General features: G+C 43.0%; 1 protein-coding gene across 2 annotated transcripts in view; it reads right to left on the bottom strand.

Annotated features, from left to right (window-relative positions):
- The window catches only part of cttnbp2nlb (CTTNBP2 N-terminal like b), a 34,521-nt gene that overhangs the window by 2,150 nt on the left and 16,843 nt on the right, over nucleotides 1-15,528 (bottom strand). For both annotated transcript variants that reach the window (XM_066643558.1, XM_066643559.1), the window contains exons 3-5: nucleotides 5,188-5,430; nucleotides 3,602-3,709; nucleotides 72-1,028 (exon numbers count right to left, since the gene is read on the bottom strand). In XM_066643558.1, the coding sequence (XP_066499655.1) occupies nucleotides 72-1,028; nucleotides 3,602-3,709; nucleotides 5,188-5,430 (1,308 nt within the window). The remainder of the gene's footprint in view (nucleotides 1-71; nucleotides 1,029-3,601; nucleotides 3,710-5,187; nucleotides 5,431-15,528) is intronic.

A 15,528-nucleotide genomic window follows, 5' to 3' on the forward strand; every position in this document is an offset into this window, starting at 1 on the left:
GGTTTTAAAGTCCAGTTCTGTTCCCTAAAATGTTTTATTATTATTCTTTTAATTATATTATGAGCCCTCACCTGGGTGACGGTGTTGCGGGCGATCTGCTTGGCCGTGGAGTTCTCGTGTGGAGGTGTAGGGGTGGTGGTTGGTGACAGGTCTCGGGGCGAATGTGGCTGCTGATGCTGCTGCTCTTGCTCCGCCTGTTGCTGGAACTTGTGGCGTGCGGCTTGGAAGCGCTGGTTGACGCTGGCTTGGTAGGACGAAGGGTACGTGGGGCTGCAGGAGCCCAAAGAGGCAAGTCGCTTGGCCAGCACCGGCGAGGAACAGGGTGAAGACGAGAGGGATGAGCAGGCTGTCCCACTTGGGGACAGAGACTGCTGTGGCTGGACAGGAGAGCTCACCGTGCCTCCCCCGTTCTCCAGGCCTCCGTTTTCAGCGCTCTTCTCATCCAGTGAAGATTCGCTCTCTTTACGCAGGAGGTAGCCGTTGAGCCTCGGCCTCTGGGACGTCTCCACGGCCAACGATTTTCCATCCGTTTCCGTTTGACAGTCTATAGATGCCACAGTGGATTTAGCTGGAGCTTCCTTTGCCTTCTTTGCCACCTCCTCCTCCTTTGCTCTCCATTCATTCTCCCTCTGCTTTATCTCCTCTAGCTCCCGTTTTAGGCTCTCAATCAGGTCCTGTAGTTCCTTACTTCGCTGCTCCTCTTTCTTTAGCCTTAGTTTCAGCTGCTCCTGCTCTGTATCGAACTCCGCCAGCTGCCGCTCCGCCCGGGCCTCTGTTTGCAGGGCGCGGGTTCGCTCCGCCTCCAGCTCCACCCGCATGGACTGAATGGTACGGCGCTCCGCCTCCAGTTGCTCACACATCTGGGCCACGCGCTGGCTCTCTTCCTGGGCACGGGCACTTGCTCGCTGGCATTCTTTGGCCAGGGCAGAGGAGAGCTGCTGCTGCTGGGCTAGGTCCTCCTCCACCTTACCACATGCAGCCTGTCGCTCACGTTCCAGACGCTCCGCCTTCGAACGCTCAAACTCCAGCTGCACACCAACCAGGAGACAACATGAAAACACAAGATGAATGTGTCAAACAGCGTCTGGACATGCGAAAACGTTCATGATTTTGACCTATCCCTCAAGTCCTCGGCAGAAAATGTGATACATTAGGACAGAGATATATTTAAGATAACAGCTGTGTATAAATGATACCTGTGAAGATTTATACCACGTATAAAAGTACAGTAAAATGTGCTTATGTTGCTGAAATTCATCTTTGCTCTCTAGAGCAGGGATACCTGGACCCATTCCAGGATATTTTGCTGAGTTAGTCCGGAACAATTTCGAGCTTTTCCTGCTCAAACACAACCTGCTTTAGCTCAGCAGTTACTCACAAGTTTGTTGGAATTGTTAAAACAGGGAATTCACAGAAACGATTCCCTCAGACCCATATGAAATACCCCTGCTTCAGAGATCTAATGTGTTCATAGAGCAGATATTTATCCAGTGTTTTTGGGTGAACTGAAAGGGTTTTTCCTGTACATTCCAGAGTGTTTTTTCCTAATAATCATACGGGAAAGCTGTAAACATAGGGAATATCAGTGAAGGGTGAAGCTGAAGAGGAAACTACGGGAGGTGTCGACATGGTCAGGAGTGGGATGCCTTACTTTACATTTTTGTTTTACGTTCCTTACGTGTTCCTTACGTGTTTTACGTGCCTTATTTTACGTTTATGTTTTAGACGTATGTGCAGACGTTTATGTGCAGAGTCTAGTAGAGTCGTGTAGGTCCTATGCAGTGGAAAAGTGCCATGTGATGCAGCTATAATGCAGTGTATGATAGCTTCAATGCAGCTGTAAAAGAGCTATGAACCAGCTATAATGCTCTGTATGATGTGACTCGTGTCTGGGCTGGGCAGGAAGGCAGGAAGCAGTTCTTACGTAATTCTCAATGTTCTGTCCTCTGACCTTATCACCTCTTCCTTTACCCACACATCACACAGCAGCAACTGCCCTAAAAACAATGAGCCTTTTCCTCTGCAGGCTTCCTATAGAACAATTCTGCAAGACCCCCGCCAGACACACACACACACACACATACATAGTCCAGACGCCCCATTGTGTTACACAATGCTGCTCTTTAAAAGCCTAGGCCGTTTTTATCCCCAGTCTGAGACAGAAGCGGGGCGTCCTGATCACAGCTGATACGCTTACTGCCATAACACTGTGGAGCTGGAAGCGGATGGATGTATTTGCAGAACACAAGGGCGTCTCACTTAAAGTCTAAGAAAAGGCAAAATATGTACTGGCAAATGGGTACACAGATACACTGAGATAACCACTGAGAAGGACACAAGCCAATGAGAAAACTAAACAAGAAAGAGGAACAAACAAAAACCATTTTAAATAAATCAGGAAAACCTAGGACTGTATAAGGAAACATAACACAGGTGTAAATTAAGCAGGTTGGAGGCTACAGGTTTGATATTTAAACTTTGTAGTCTACTGTACACAGTTTAGCATTGTTACCCCTTCTTGCTTTAGGTCCTGACGAATAATCTCATGTTTTCTCCTTGACTTCCATTCAGATCCAATCCATTCTGAAATGTATTCCTAGCCATGTTCAAGTCTACATTTATATGAGTGTCTTATCCTTTGGTCATCTGTGATCAGGAGTGGGATGTCATCAAAACTCACTTCATATGTTCTTTGTGACTTAGCTTTTATATCACAACTGCAGAGCAAACTGAGTCATAGACACAGTTTCTCTCCCTGATTTTGGCAAGGCTTAACTAGGGTGTTCAATCACATGACTGAACGAAGACTAGCGAGAACTGCTTCCAAGATGAAGCGCCACCAAACGTCAACATACTGCAAATGGAATGCCATTGAACAGTTCTATAAGCATGGAAGTGAACACTAAATTCCCATTCTGTTACATCAGCTTTCCTTCCTGGCCAGCATTGTGATGAGTGTGCCTTGTGATGAGGAAATCCCATCAATTACAGAGCCCACAAACGGATAAGTACCAAAGCTGATCACTCTCTTTAGGCACTAAGCAGCATCCATGGGTGCCTTCCAAAAGCAAGGCTATCCCTGTTGTCTGTGTAGACATACATTTATGGTCATGAAATATCATTATTTTCTTCGAAAAGTTGGGTTGTTACATGGATGTCCTGCTAAATCTGTAATTGTGGTCACCCCTGGTCTCCTAATCATCCCTATCTTCAAATAAAACTGGCCTAATCTTTCCCTATAATCTACCGATTGCCTGATGTGTGGTGAGTGTATTGGCACAGATCGGGTGTTGTTGCATCATTCAGGTAGATGCTGCACACTGGGAGTGGTTGAGGGGACTCCCTAATGTTCCAAAGCGCTTTGAATGTCCAGAAAAGCACTACCCAAGAGTAACAATACATCATTCATTCAAATACAACAACCCTCCCAGGATAAACTTTTTCTTGTAGATGCCGGAAGGTGTGTAATTACATATTCATTATAGCTTTTTTACCCGTTCGCATCAGTTAATCCTGTTTACAGTGTCTCAGCCTGATTGATTCAGGTTACGCTGCGTACAGGTGGCTGTTTGTTTGTGTTTTGCTGCTGTTGCTAGGTTACCTGCTGCAGTAGTCTTTCTCTTTCCTTCTCCAGCATGTACGTGACATCATCGCCCTCGGCCGTGTCCTGAGCATGGCGCCGTTTCTCTTCCTCCAGATCTGCAATGACCTTAAAACAAACACGCGCACAAACAACATATCAGTCATAAATTTATTCATATCGCCTATTACGGCTATGTGCTTCTTCTTTGTTATTGATCTCGGCCATGATTGCAGTTTGTGTACAAAAAGGGTGAGATGTGGGTGTGTAAATGTGTGATAGGTGTGTTTCTGTGTGCATACATGCTTAATTAACTTCCCTATGTGGTCATCAGTGTTTAACTGACATGTGAGGAGACACAATTATTATTTTATAAAAATATGGTAGTGTCCTGTCTATTGTTCTAAGAACACCAGCAGCTACTCGTTGATTTGCAAATATTGCATATAATTTTGTCTCTTTCCTTTACTCAGTAACAGCTTCCTGAGAGCTGTTACCAACCTTTCAGACCTGTATAGCATTGTTTTGTCCTCTCAGAGTGGATGGATGGATGGACAGAAACACTAGAGTGACTGTTTATCGAATGGTGACCTCTCTGATGGTCTATGGTTCCATTTTCTCTGCATTTTTAACAAGGAACTCCTCCATGGATTATCTTATGTATTTTATATTTATCACAAATACAAGTGAAGGGTGGTCTCTGACTTTTGCACTGTACTGAGCGATACATTCCAGTTCAGCCTTGCGGTCATACAGAAGTCTTGCTGTACATTTCTTCAGGCTAATCGTTCAGGCTAATCAAGTTTCAACTGAAGCTTATAAATCAAAGGCACTTCAACACAAGAACCTGCTCACCTCAGAGAGATAGAGAGAGAGAGAGAGAGAGAGAGAGAGAAAGAGAGAGAAAGATGAGAAAATGGGCACAGAATAGAATGATGGACAGAATAAATGAAAAGGGAGGGATCCCTTGAAGCCCAAGGTCAGTGTGACAACAGCTCCATTGTGTGGAACTGAAGCTTTAGAACAAAACACTGTACACTGGGACAATATGTGTGGATCTACACTCTCTTCTATCTCTCTCTCTCTCTCTTTCTCACATGCACTCTGTCACTCCCACTCACTCACTCCTTTTTATTCATTGTTCCTTTTCAGTTCACAAGACTCATCTGTGTGGGGAGGATGAAGGCTTAAACACACAAACACAAACACACACAGCTGTAAAATCATAGAGTTTGGCAATAATCCTCCTTTGTGAGAAACTGAAAGGATAGTTTGATATAAATCAATATTTTCTGTCCAAAATATATATTCGTTTGATCTTTCTGATTCTGTTTTAAACGGATAGAATGACACTTGTGCAGTGGAGTTTTATTTCTAAAAGCATTAGGTTTTGTTGGGTACAAAGCAATCAAGAGAAAAATATATATGGTTATTTTTGTTGTTATTGTTTTTGTGTGAGCGGTAAGGAAAGAGATTTTTAAAAACACAGCCTGTTGTCTACTTTTACAGGGATTGGGCTGCACTTGAAAATATTTCACTTATAAGTAGAGGTGTCTACAAATATTTGGACATTGCATACTGCATATAGGTGCAGCTGTATCTCTTACCCGTCTGTGCCTGCTCTCCGCAGCTGCCAGCTGTGCCATCATCTTCTCCTGCATGCGCTTGCAGTGGGCCATCACCAGCTTCAGCACAGCCAGAGGGTTGGGACTGACCTGAGCTCTGCGATCCTGAGGCTGACCCTCCTCTCCATGCTGCAGCGTCTCGCTGTCCCTCTGCAGGGCCAGGAATGGGTCACTGAGGTCGTACTGACCGTATCGCTCCTGCACAAACGCATCGCGGTGCTGAGCCTGGAACAGACATCAGAGGTCACCGGTGAGACCACAGGTAGGATGAGTTTGAAGTGCTCTTTGGGTAACAGGGATTTGGGCACAGGAAGTTGGCCTAATATAAGTTTTAATAACCCCAATCACACACAATAACAGAAATCTGGGAGGGTGAGTTCAAGGCCTCAGTGTGAATCTTTTAATTTGGAACAGCAGTACCGCTGGCCTAATGCAAAGGCACTAGAGACTTTAACACACTGGAAGGGAACATTAACTGGCCAAATCTGCCATGCGAGGCAACAGATGCTAGCCCTCGCCAGCAATGAGATTGTGTGATTGGCAGTGAACTTGTGTGATGAGGGGTGGGGAGGAGTGGGAGCAAGACTTAGTGCACACTCCCGGTCTCAGATAGCTGACACATCATCAGAGATCAAACCAGCAATCAATCGCCCTGTGTCAGGGTTAATGCTTAAACCACTAGTTTATCCACTAATAACAGCTCACTTATTCAGTTCTTGTTTAGAACACTGAATGTCAGTGAATATATATATATGTGTGTGTGTGTGTGTGTGTGTGTGTGTGTGTGCGTGTTGTGCACGGCCTGAAGGTCTGAAGCCTGTGTCAGTGCATAAAAAGTGCAAAGGAAGTTGATTATGGTAATTAATGCATTTAAGGGTACATTTGCATTAATAAAGAGGGCAATTAGAACATGAGCGACACTGAGTGCATTGTGCTTTATGAAACTGAATTGGCTTGTGCAGTTTTATCCTAAGGTTGTGTGTGTGTGTGTGTGTGTGTCACCTTCTGCTGTTTTTCTGACTGTGAAATAGCTGTTTGACTTAATTTTGCCCTGGAACCAATTTCATGTTGCAACCAGCGCTGCTGCGTCAGTGACGCGCTGCTGCGTCTCTCTCTCTCTCTCTCTCTCTCTCTCTCTCTCTCTCTCTCTATCTATCTCACAATTCAGAGGGATATCAGATTTAGCACCAGCACTCTTTTCCTGTGTTCATAAGTTAGTGTTGGAAAATCATTATTCTGTACCTCATAAAAGAATCCAATTAAAATGTTTACACCTTCAGTTTTGGCAAACACAAAATATACTGTTATATGAACATATAAACACAAGTCGATAAAGCTGATTTGTCTTGTCGAGATGTAAAAGTTGTCACCATGACAGCATTTACTGCTTTGGCAGGGCAATGTGGCGCATGACTATTTCATCCTTAAAGTGTTTTGAAGATACAATAATGATGCTAGAGTGTGTCACTAAAATAAAGCACAGAATAGTATCCATTATGAAGCATTTTGTTAAATGTGTGTGAGTGAATGTATGAATCCAGGTGACTGTCTGTGAGGAGCTTTGTGTGTTCTCCCTGTATTCGTGTGGGTTTCCTCCCACGGTCCAAAAATAACAGGTGGATTGGCGACTCAAATTGTCCATAGGTGTGAGTGTATGTAATCTGTTGACTTTAATGCTTAGTCCAGGGGTGCCCAACTCCAGTCCTGGAGGCCTGGTATCCAGCAAAGTTTGGTGATTACTCTGCTAAAACACACCCCTTAAACCTGACAAATGAGTTGACTCAGCTGTGTGTGAGCAGAGGTATAACCAAAATTTGCTGGATACCGGCCCTCCAAGACTGGAGTTGGGCACCTTTGGCTTAGTCCATAATGTTGGCTTTTGGCTTTTAATCCACTCCTTGCCAGTAATATCATGGTTTCTTGATTCCACTGTATTTCTTTTAATATGTAAATAATGTGTAATAAATAATTTGTTTGGGTAAGCAACCATATATGCTTAATTCACAAGTCAGTCACCTTTGTTCTGCTGAAATGAATCAATATTAAGTCTTACACTGTGTGTATTCTGATATAAATGATAAATTAATTATAAATTAAATCTCAATCCACATTCCCTACTGACTGCTTCTCACTTTGCCCTGACCACACAGAAAGAAATGACTTTTCACACACATAGCTGACATGTTATCATGTCATCTAAAAGACAACTGCGCTGACCTGCACTGACTCTGTGGGACTGGGAGCATGTACCCACTCAAATACAATTGTGTTTCATGGACTTTCACCAGGGACCATCTCCTTATCGTCGTCATAGACCCATGAACTGAAAGTCTGTAAAGAACAACAGCCTGAAACCAGGTTATAATGCCACTCAAACTTACTGCCTCTGAAAATGGAAGTCTTTTGCTCACTTCCTGAAGGTCTAATGAGGTGTAGGGAATGAGCCCTGTGGCTACAATATGTAAAGAGTTCATGTAAAAATATCCCTGACACTCTATTGAAAATAAATGGACAGATATGGTAGTTTTTTATAAGTGTATGTAACTAGATACCATTCTGTTTTCCTTACAGACCACATCAGCAACAGCCAGTGAACTTCTGGATAGGGTCAGATTTTGAAGTGAAGCAGCCCTTCATGAGGCCAGAACCCAGCAGTGTGAGAGAGAGAGAGAGCGAGAGAGAGAGAGAGAGAGAGAGAGAGAAAGAAAATAAGGAAAGTGACAGGATGAAAGACAGAGAGGAAGAAGGAGGGACAAGATGGCCTTCCACAGCCCCTGCCAAAATCAACACGCATCTTCACACTCTCTTAACTCAAACCAGGTGCTGATGAACACACACACACACACACATTCTGTACTCCCATACACAGACAAACACACTGTACTTTCACACAAGCTTTGGACCTCCACATACATTCTTTACCTCAAAACACACACACAAACTGAAATCAGCACCATGCAGCCTGGCCTCTATCAGGTCCTGTTACCCGAATAATACCCCCCCTGCAACTTAATTACACACACGCACACACTAGCCATCTCCCTGCCCCCAAACACACACAGGCAGGTGTTAAACCCTCCCTGGGGGAGAGAGGGTCACCAACACAGAAGGAGCACAAAAGGAGCAGCTGGCGAAGGCTGGAGTGTGTGTGTGTGTGTGGACTGGGGACATTGTGACTAATTGGGGAGGGCAAGATGGGGTGTCCATACTGAATGATTTGGCAGATGGAAACACACAGGAGAGATGGAGAACATGCACACACACACACACACACACACACACAGGGTCTTTATGATCACATGGTAGGTGAGAGTGAATATAAATTACTTTCTGGTTGAAAAATTGCCAAATGAAAACGAGCAGAAACTGTTCTGTGATTGATTTGTTGCCCTGCGATTGGTCACAGCTCTGACTCATGCGCTTTAGCATTTCATTTCAGATCAAAAGGATCCACAGGAGACATCCTGAGTCCCTGAGACCCCAGTCCCTCTACTGGATGATGGTGGATGTATTACAAAGTTCGCTGCACTTCTAGAAATTACTCAATACTTTTAGTACTGTATTTTTATATTTATTCATAATTATTATTACTTATTATTATTTGTTTTCCATAGAGAGTGTGGGATGAAGCGTGTGGTGAGAGATGCCCTCATTCCTTCATGCTTTCTTAATGCCATTCCTCTTCCGCACATTCTTTCTCCTTTTCTGGCACATTCTTTCCTGCTCACATCTCTCCTTCAAACAAAAACACAAATAGGCCGACTGCTCCAATCACTCTTTCTTCAGCTGACCCCCCCCCCCAACCACCACACCACTCTCTCAATCTCCCCCTCTCCCTCTAACACACACACACACACACACACACACACAGACACACACACACACGTATTCCCCCTTTTCCTCTCTAAATCTCTCCCCCTCTTTTTCTTTCCTATCCTCTATTTCTCTCTCCTCTCTGTATTCTCCAGCTCTCTCTCTCTCTTCTCTCTCTGACCTCCCACTTTCTCCCCATTCTCTCTCTCTCTGACACTCCTTGAGCTCTGCAAACAAAAAGCATAAGCCTTTCAGAAATTCAGAGATTACAGGACACATCCAGAGAGAAGTGTGTGTGTGTCAGAGAGAGAGAGAGAGAGAGAGAGAGAGAGAGAGAGAGAGAGAGAGAGAAACTATTAAAACTGAATACACCAGTCTTGGGAACACAGTATTTATGGCCAGAGAGTGTGTTGAGAGTGTGGTGCAGCAGGTAGTGTCGCAGTCACATATCTCCAGGGACCTGGAGGTTGTGGGTTCACGTTTGGTGTGCTCTCCCTGTGCTCTCACACGGTCCAAAAACACAGGTTGGTAGGTGAATTGGCGATTCAAAAAGTGTCCGTAAGTGTGAGTGTGTAAGTGAATGTGTCGCCCTGTGAAGGATTAGCGCCCCCCTCCAGGGTGTGATCCTGCCTTATGCCCAGTGATTCCGGGTTGGCTTCGGACCCACTGTGACCCTTTAAATCTGTAAAGATTTAAAGAACGCATTTGTCTTTTCCTAAAAAGCTGCCATTTTGTAATACTTTAATATATAATTATACATAATACATCAAATGTGATATTACTTCTGAATTGTGCCTCAAAACAAAAGTGATGACTTTCACATTACCCAATATCTAAAGTATTAATAAAACACTTAATATTTCTGTTTACTCTTTCCCCGACTCACACACACGCACCCACACACACACACAAACTCATGTGTAGGACAAGGTGGGGTCCCTCTTTTCAGACTGCCTTGTCTGGATCAGCATAAAGAAACCTGCAGCTGTAACCATGGCAACCAGGTGAGTGCAGAGTCCAGTTACAAGCCTTTTTTTTGCACTCTTCTTTCTTCTCTCTCTCCCTCTCGCTCTCTCTATGGAATGTCTTCATTCAGTGGGTGGAGTGTCTTTGGGAATGACCTAAAGCGTCCTAGCCATGGACTAGGAAAAACATCTGCAGTGTGGGATACTGAGGCCACAGAGATACGAACACTGATTACAGGCTGAGTTAATGTGTGTGTGTGTGTGTGTGTGTGTGTGTGTGTGTATGAGAGAGAGAGAGAGAGAAAGAGAGAGATCTGCTCACTAAGTACAGGGATAAAGAACACGGAACCCTACCCCCAACCCTCTACAAAACTCCAACACTCAGACACACAGAAAACGATTCATGGAGAATGCACAGACTGGATGAAGGGGGCCTATCAATGATTTTCTTAAGCACCTAAGGTCCTACATTTTTGTATTTATTACCAAATGATAGCAAATTAATTAATAGTTATAAAGGAGTTTTTCATAATTGAACCTGAGCTGAAGAATTATTTTGTAGTCCATGAATGATTCAGTTATTTCTCCAAAAAGTGGGCCCCACTGATGGGAAAAGCCGTGTTTAAAATCACCTCAACAGAATCTATGATACATCCAAGCCACTAGGTGTCAGTATAAAATGGAGAAGACTTGTATGATAAGTTTTCTATGCTTCTGCAAACTTCTTCAACTGGAATATTTCCTGATTTTTCAAATAGACTTAATAACATTAGATTATTTATTTCCAAACATTTGTCCCACAAAGATCCAAACAAAGGTTCTAATAAAATCAGATTTCATGTGTCTTCTGAATCAGTATTTTCCTGTTATGATTTTATTGCATATGCATGTTGTACTGGACACTTTCCAAGACGTAACAGCAGTGACTGGACTGAAACGTACTACAACCCTGAAACACCATTACTGTCATTAATTAACCATAAAAACTCTGTATAGTTTTAGTGTTCACTGTTAAGCCTTTGAGATATACACTATGAGTTATACTGTTATACTTCCACATCACATAGTGTGAGTCAGTAGTTTAAGGCCAGAGTTCTCAGACTGATCAAAGGCTAAACAGTGCACACTAAAACTATTAGGAGAGTTTGAGTAGATGCCTATGGCCAAAGACACTAGTGGCCCAGCTAATTCAGGCCACTTCCTGTGATCAGATCAGTCCAATCAGCTCTCTCTCTCTCTCTCTCTCTCTCTCTCTCTCTCTCTCTCTCTCTCTCTCTCTCTCTCAGATTTCAGCTGCTGGACACTGCAGGTGCAGAGTTGATTTGGGATCACCAACAACAATATTTACACTTATGTCAAGGAAAGGCTGGGAAAGTGGCCAGCAACACACACTGACACACACCTGCCTGTGGGGAGTTATACAGTTTCATTTACAAACATGTAAGTTGTTGTTCTATACATTTCTGAAGGAGTGATGTCAAGGTGAGCGTTGTATTGGATTGACATTTAGGACTTTGACCAACACACCTACACTGTTTCTAAAAACGTAGTTGTCACCACATCCAAAGCACACTATGTTGACTGTAGGAGGGTGAAGATAAGCACTTGCTTCCCCTGAAACATGTAAAGCCAGCCACTGCAGCTAATGCAATATCACTGGACACTTTTGTAGAATGGCAACTTCCCAGATCCGTCACATCAGATGCCTATACTGGTCAGTACTGTGTTTGTGTTATGGGAAGAGTGGGCTGCTTGGGGGGGCATGTAGTTTCTTTATTCACTCTTGTTCAAAAAGCTCCTGGACTTTCATTACCCTGGTAACTACAAAGTGAACTAGAATTTCCCACTTGTTAGTTTTTGTTATCCAGCAGCTTTCTGATGTATCCATGGTTCTATGTTAAATACTGTGCAGTCTTCTGAGAGTACTGCAGGTCCGATCAATTGAAGGCTGTATTTGAACAAGTGGGCTACAGTCACAGGTTTTCATGAACATAGGATGCACAAGAAGGTGGACTTAAGCCTCGTGTTTGGTTACAGCTGCAGGTTTCTTTATGCTGATCCAGACAAAGCAGTCTGAAAAGAGGGACCCCACCTTGTCCTACACGAGATGTTTTAGTGACATGATGTGCACTTGGTTGTGTGTTTTAAATGAATAAAATGGGAAATATGTGTTTCAAAACAAGTTTTATTTATAAAGACTCGACTAGCACTAGCTTAGCTGTTTAAGGTGGAAATGAGTATTCAATAAGAAGCTGGACAAAAACGCAAATAAGAAATGCTTGAATATGAAAATTGTGAATAATTGGTTGAATAATACGTTTGGTTTGTGTGTTTTAAATGGATAAACTGGAAAAACAGTTGCTTTAAAATGTTTAAAAAGCTAGAGCGCTAGTTTCAGCTCTTAAGGTGGAACAGAGACTTCAAGAACCAAGGACTCATAAACAGACACATGTAACGTGGAACGAAATGTTTGACTACGAAAATTAGATAAGATCTGCCTCCTAAATGACATTTTTTGGTGGAAAGAAAAATTGATAAATAACACCAGCCTTGTCAAGTCGAAATATTTCAGGTGGATTTGGACAGTAAAGGCTTGTACACGCAGGGAAATGGCGGCTGAATGTTCACTTTCACAGTTCCACTGTTTTGAAATACTGTGTGTTTTGATAATACTCTCTCTGTATTATAGTTCAGATTTTAAACGCTTAGTGTCAGTATTACCTATTGCTCCTTTAAAGAATTACAAACTCCAATTATCACAGGCGTCTTTGGGTAAAGGCATACCCTCAAAGAATCATTGGCATTTATGGTTGTAAACATTTACTCTAAAAGAATCATTGGCATTTGTGGCTGCTGGATTTGCATAACGCTCATACGCACAAACCTAAAATTCATAAAATTCTTCTAACAGGGTTGATGCAGTCTCTCAGGAATCAAACACATTACCCCAGATGGGTGTTTGTGTCACATGCTGTGTAATGATGTTTGTGTGTATCAATCTGTGGGAGTTGTTCTAGTCTGTACTTGTCCACTCTGTTTCTCTTTAATTACATCATCAGTGCCCTCCTTCACTTCAGTTTCAGACCAGTCTGAGGGGTCTGTGGTGATTACCCTAACATCTTCATTAGAGCCCCTGTATTGCTGATTTCCCCCGACTCATGGGAAGCTACAAAAGTTGAATAATGTACTTCAGTCTTCAATCATTATTTCTTTCATGATCTGTAACCACTTTATGTTCAATGTACAATAGTACAACAGACAGATATCTGCATTTTACCCATGCATTTTACGTGGAGTAGCAGGCAGCCCCCCTTGGCACCCGGAGAGCACCTTAGGGGTTAGGTGCCTTGCTCAAAGGCACATCTCTCCTTCTGGTCCCAAGCCCACTTCTATAAACATAAGCTAAGAGTCCCAGTCCATCTGAGGGTACCACACACTCACACATTCACACATACACTCACACCCATGGACACGTTTGAATAGCCAATCAACCAGAATGTGTCGACTGCGGGAGGAAACCCCTCACAAACAATGTGACAACAAACAAATTCCCCAGTTCTCACAAAAAAAGGATATATGCCTTTGTTTGTCCAGTCATATTTAATGCCCAAGGATCAGAACATCCCAGTTTAGTTCGTGCCACTGTTTCTGACTCTGTCTCACACATGTACAAGAGAACTGAAAGATCCAAAATTTTCCATAAGACAGGTAAGTTTCCTGCTGCCTCTTTCTCTTCCTCCCGCTTTTTGCTCTCTCTGTGACCTTATGATAAGTTGCTACAAAAACAGTATGACTGGACCAGAGAGAGAGAGAGAGAGAGAGAGAGAGAGAGAGAGAGATAATAGCTCTATCCCCCAGAGTAGCAGTTCTTCAGTAATTTGCTGTAATGATGTGGAGTAACGCTTGACGCTCAGCTTAAGAAAATAAACAGCTGTCTTTTGGTGGTCTGAGACTATAAACCGCCATCATCCAATCTGAGCCACACCCAGTTCATTCACCCAGTTCCAGCCTCAGCCAACAGTGTATACTCTAATCTCATTCACCACTTTATAACCGAGGCTACAGGGCAGGGTCCCAACTCAAATCTATTTGAGATTTATTGGTATGACTTGACATAAACCCACACTAGATTGAATGTATTTAATTACAATAGATAGGTGCTGTTTCCTAAAAAAAACTCAGTACTTAAAATACAAAGCTTCTGTAGAAATTTCAGTAAATGAAGCTTTGGTTATTTATCTGAGCTGGCAAATGAGTCACTAGTGTATATGGAAGGTCCAGCGACTCTGTGAAAGTGCTCTTTGCTACTTCCACTATGATGTCACCCAGTAACACACACCTCACCACAATGATGTGACTACGTTTATGAGTCAGTACTGAAACACAGCTGCTTTCCTTTGAACCCTTTCTAAATAGCCTCCAAACACTGGACCAACTATAATATAGCACAGAGCAATATAGAGCTTTTTTTACTTACTTAAACATCACAGAAATGTAAAGTCTCAAATCCTCATTCACAAACACACAATTACTGTGATGAGCGATGTTCTCAAACTCAACCAGACAAGTTAACAAGTCATTGTCTTTAAAAGAAAAAAAAAACCCACCAGACAATGAATCCCCACAAAAACCACCAGAGATAACATGCCTCTGTTGGGAGTAGACTGCACTGATTCAAATATTTCCACTGCCTGCTGTGTACAGTTTCATAAATAAACATAAGATAAGACTGTCCGGTTATACTCATATATTTCAGCACTATGTAAGGAAAATAATGTCATTACACACTCACATCTATGGACACTTTGGCACAGTTCATGTACCAGCAAGTGTTTTTAGACTGTGGGGGAAAACCAAGAGCTCCCGGAGAAACAAGAAGTACACACACAATTTTCACAGACAGCGATCAGAGGCAGTGATTGAGCCCACAACCCCAGGACCCTGGAGCAGTAGCAGTGACACAACCCACTAAAACACCATGCCACCATGTCATATTTCAGTTTTAAAAGATATGAAGTCATATGTCTGGAGCTAGCGTATGAAAATTATAGTGTTGTGTTTTAGTAAAATGAGAGTTATGGGAGTTCTTTGACCAGTCGGTGTTGGTGACAGAGCAGTTACTGGGAAAACTGGGAGAGCTGTTGCCATAGGAGACAAAGCGGCTTCTGGCACATTCCTGGAATCATGTCAACACTCTGAGAACCACACACACACAAACAGACAAACACATTCCAGGCCTTTCAGAGAAGAGAAATACCCAATTTGCCCTCAGGGTGTGCCATGCCAAAGGCAAGGAGATATACACTGCCACCATAACCAAACATGGGGCTTGCAACTTTCTCTCTCTCTCTCTCTCTCTCTGTCTCCAGGCCTTTTGAACGTTTTCTTTCCCTCTCTCAACAGCCTCTTACTCCCTCTCGCTATCAACTATCTCTCTCTCTCTGGAGAGCATTCTTCTCTTCTTGTTTTTCTTACTTTTAGTCTCTCTCCGTGTCTCTCTCATGACTTCATGTCTTCCTTCTATCTAGATTCTCTCTCTCTCTCT

The sequence above is a fragment of the Hoplias malabaricus genome, chromosome 14 (assembly GCF_029633855.1).
Source record: "Hoplias malabaricus isolate fHopMal1 chromosome 14, fHopMal1.hap1, whole genome shotgun sequence".
NCBI classification, from domain to species: Eukaryota; Metazoa; Chordata; class Actinopteri; order Characiformes; family Erythrinidae; genus Hoplias; species Hoplias malabaricus.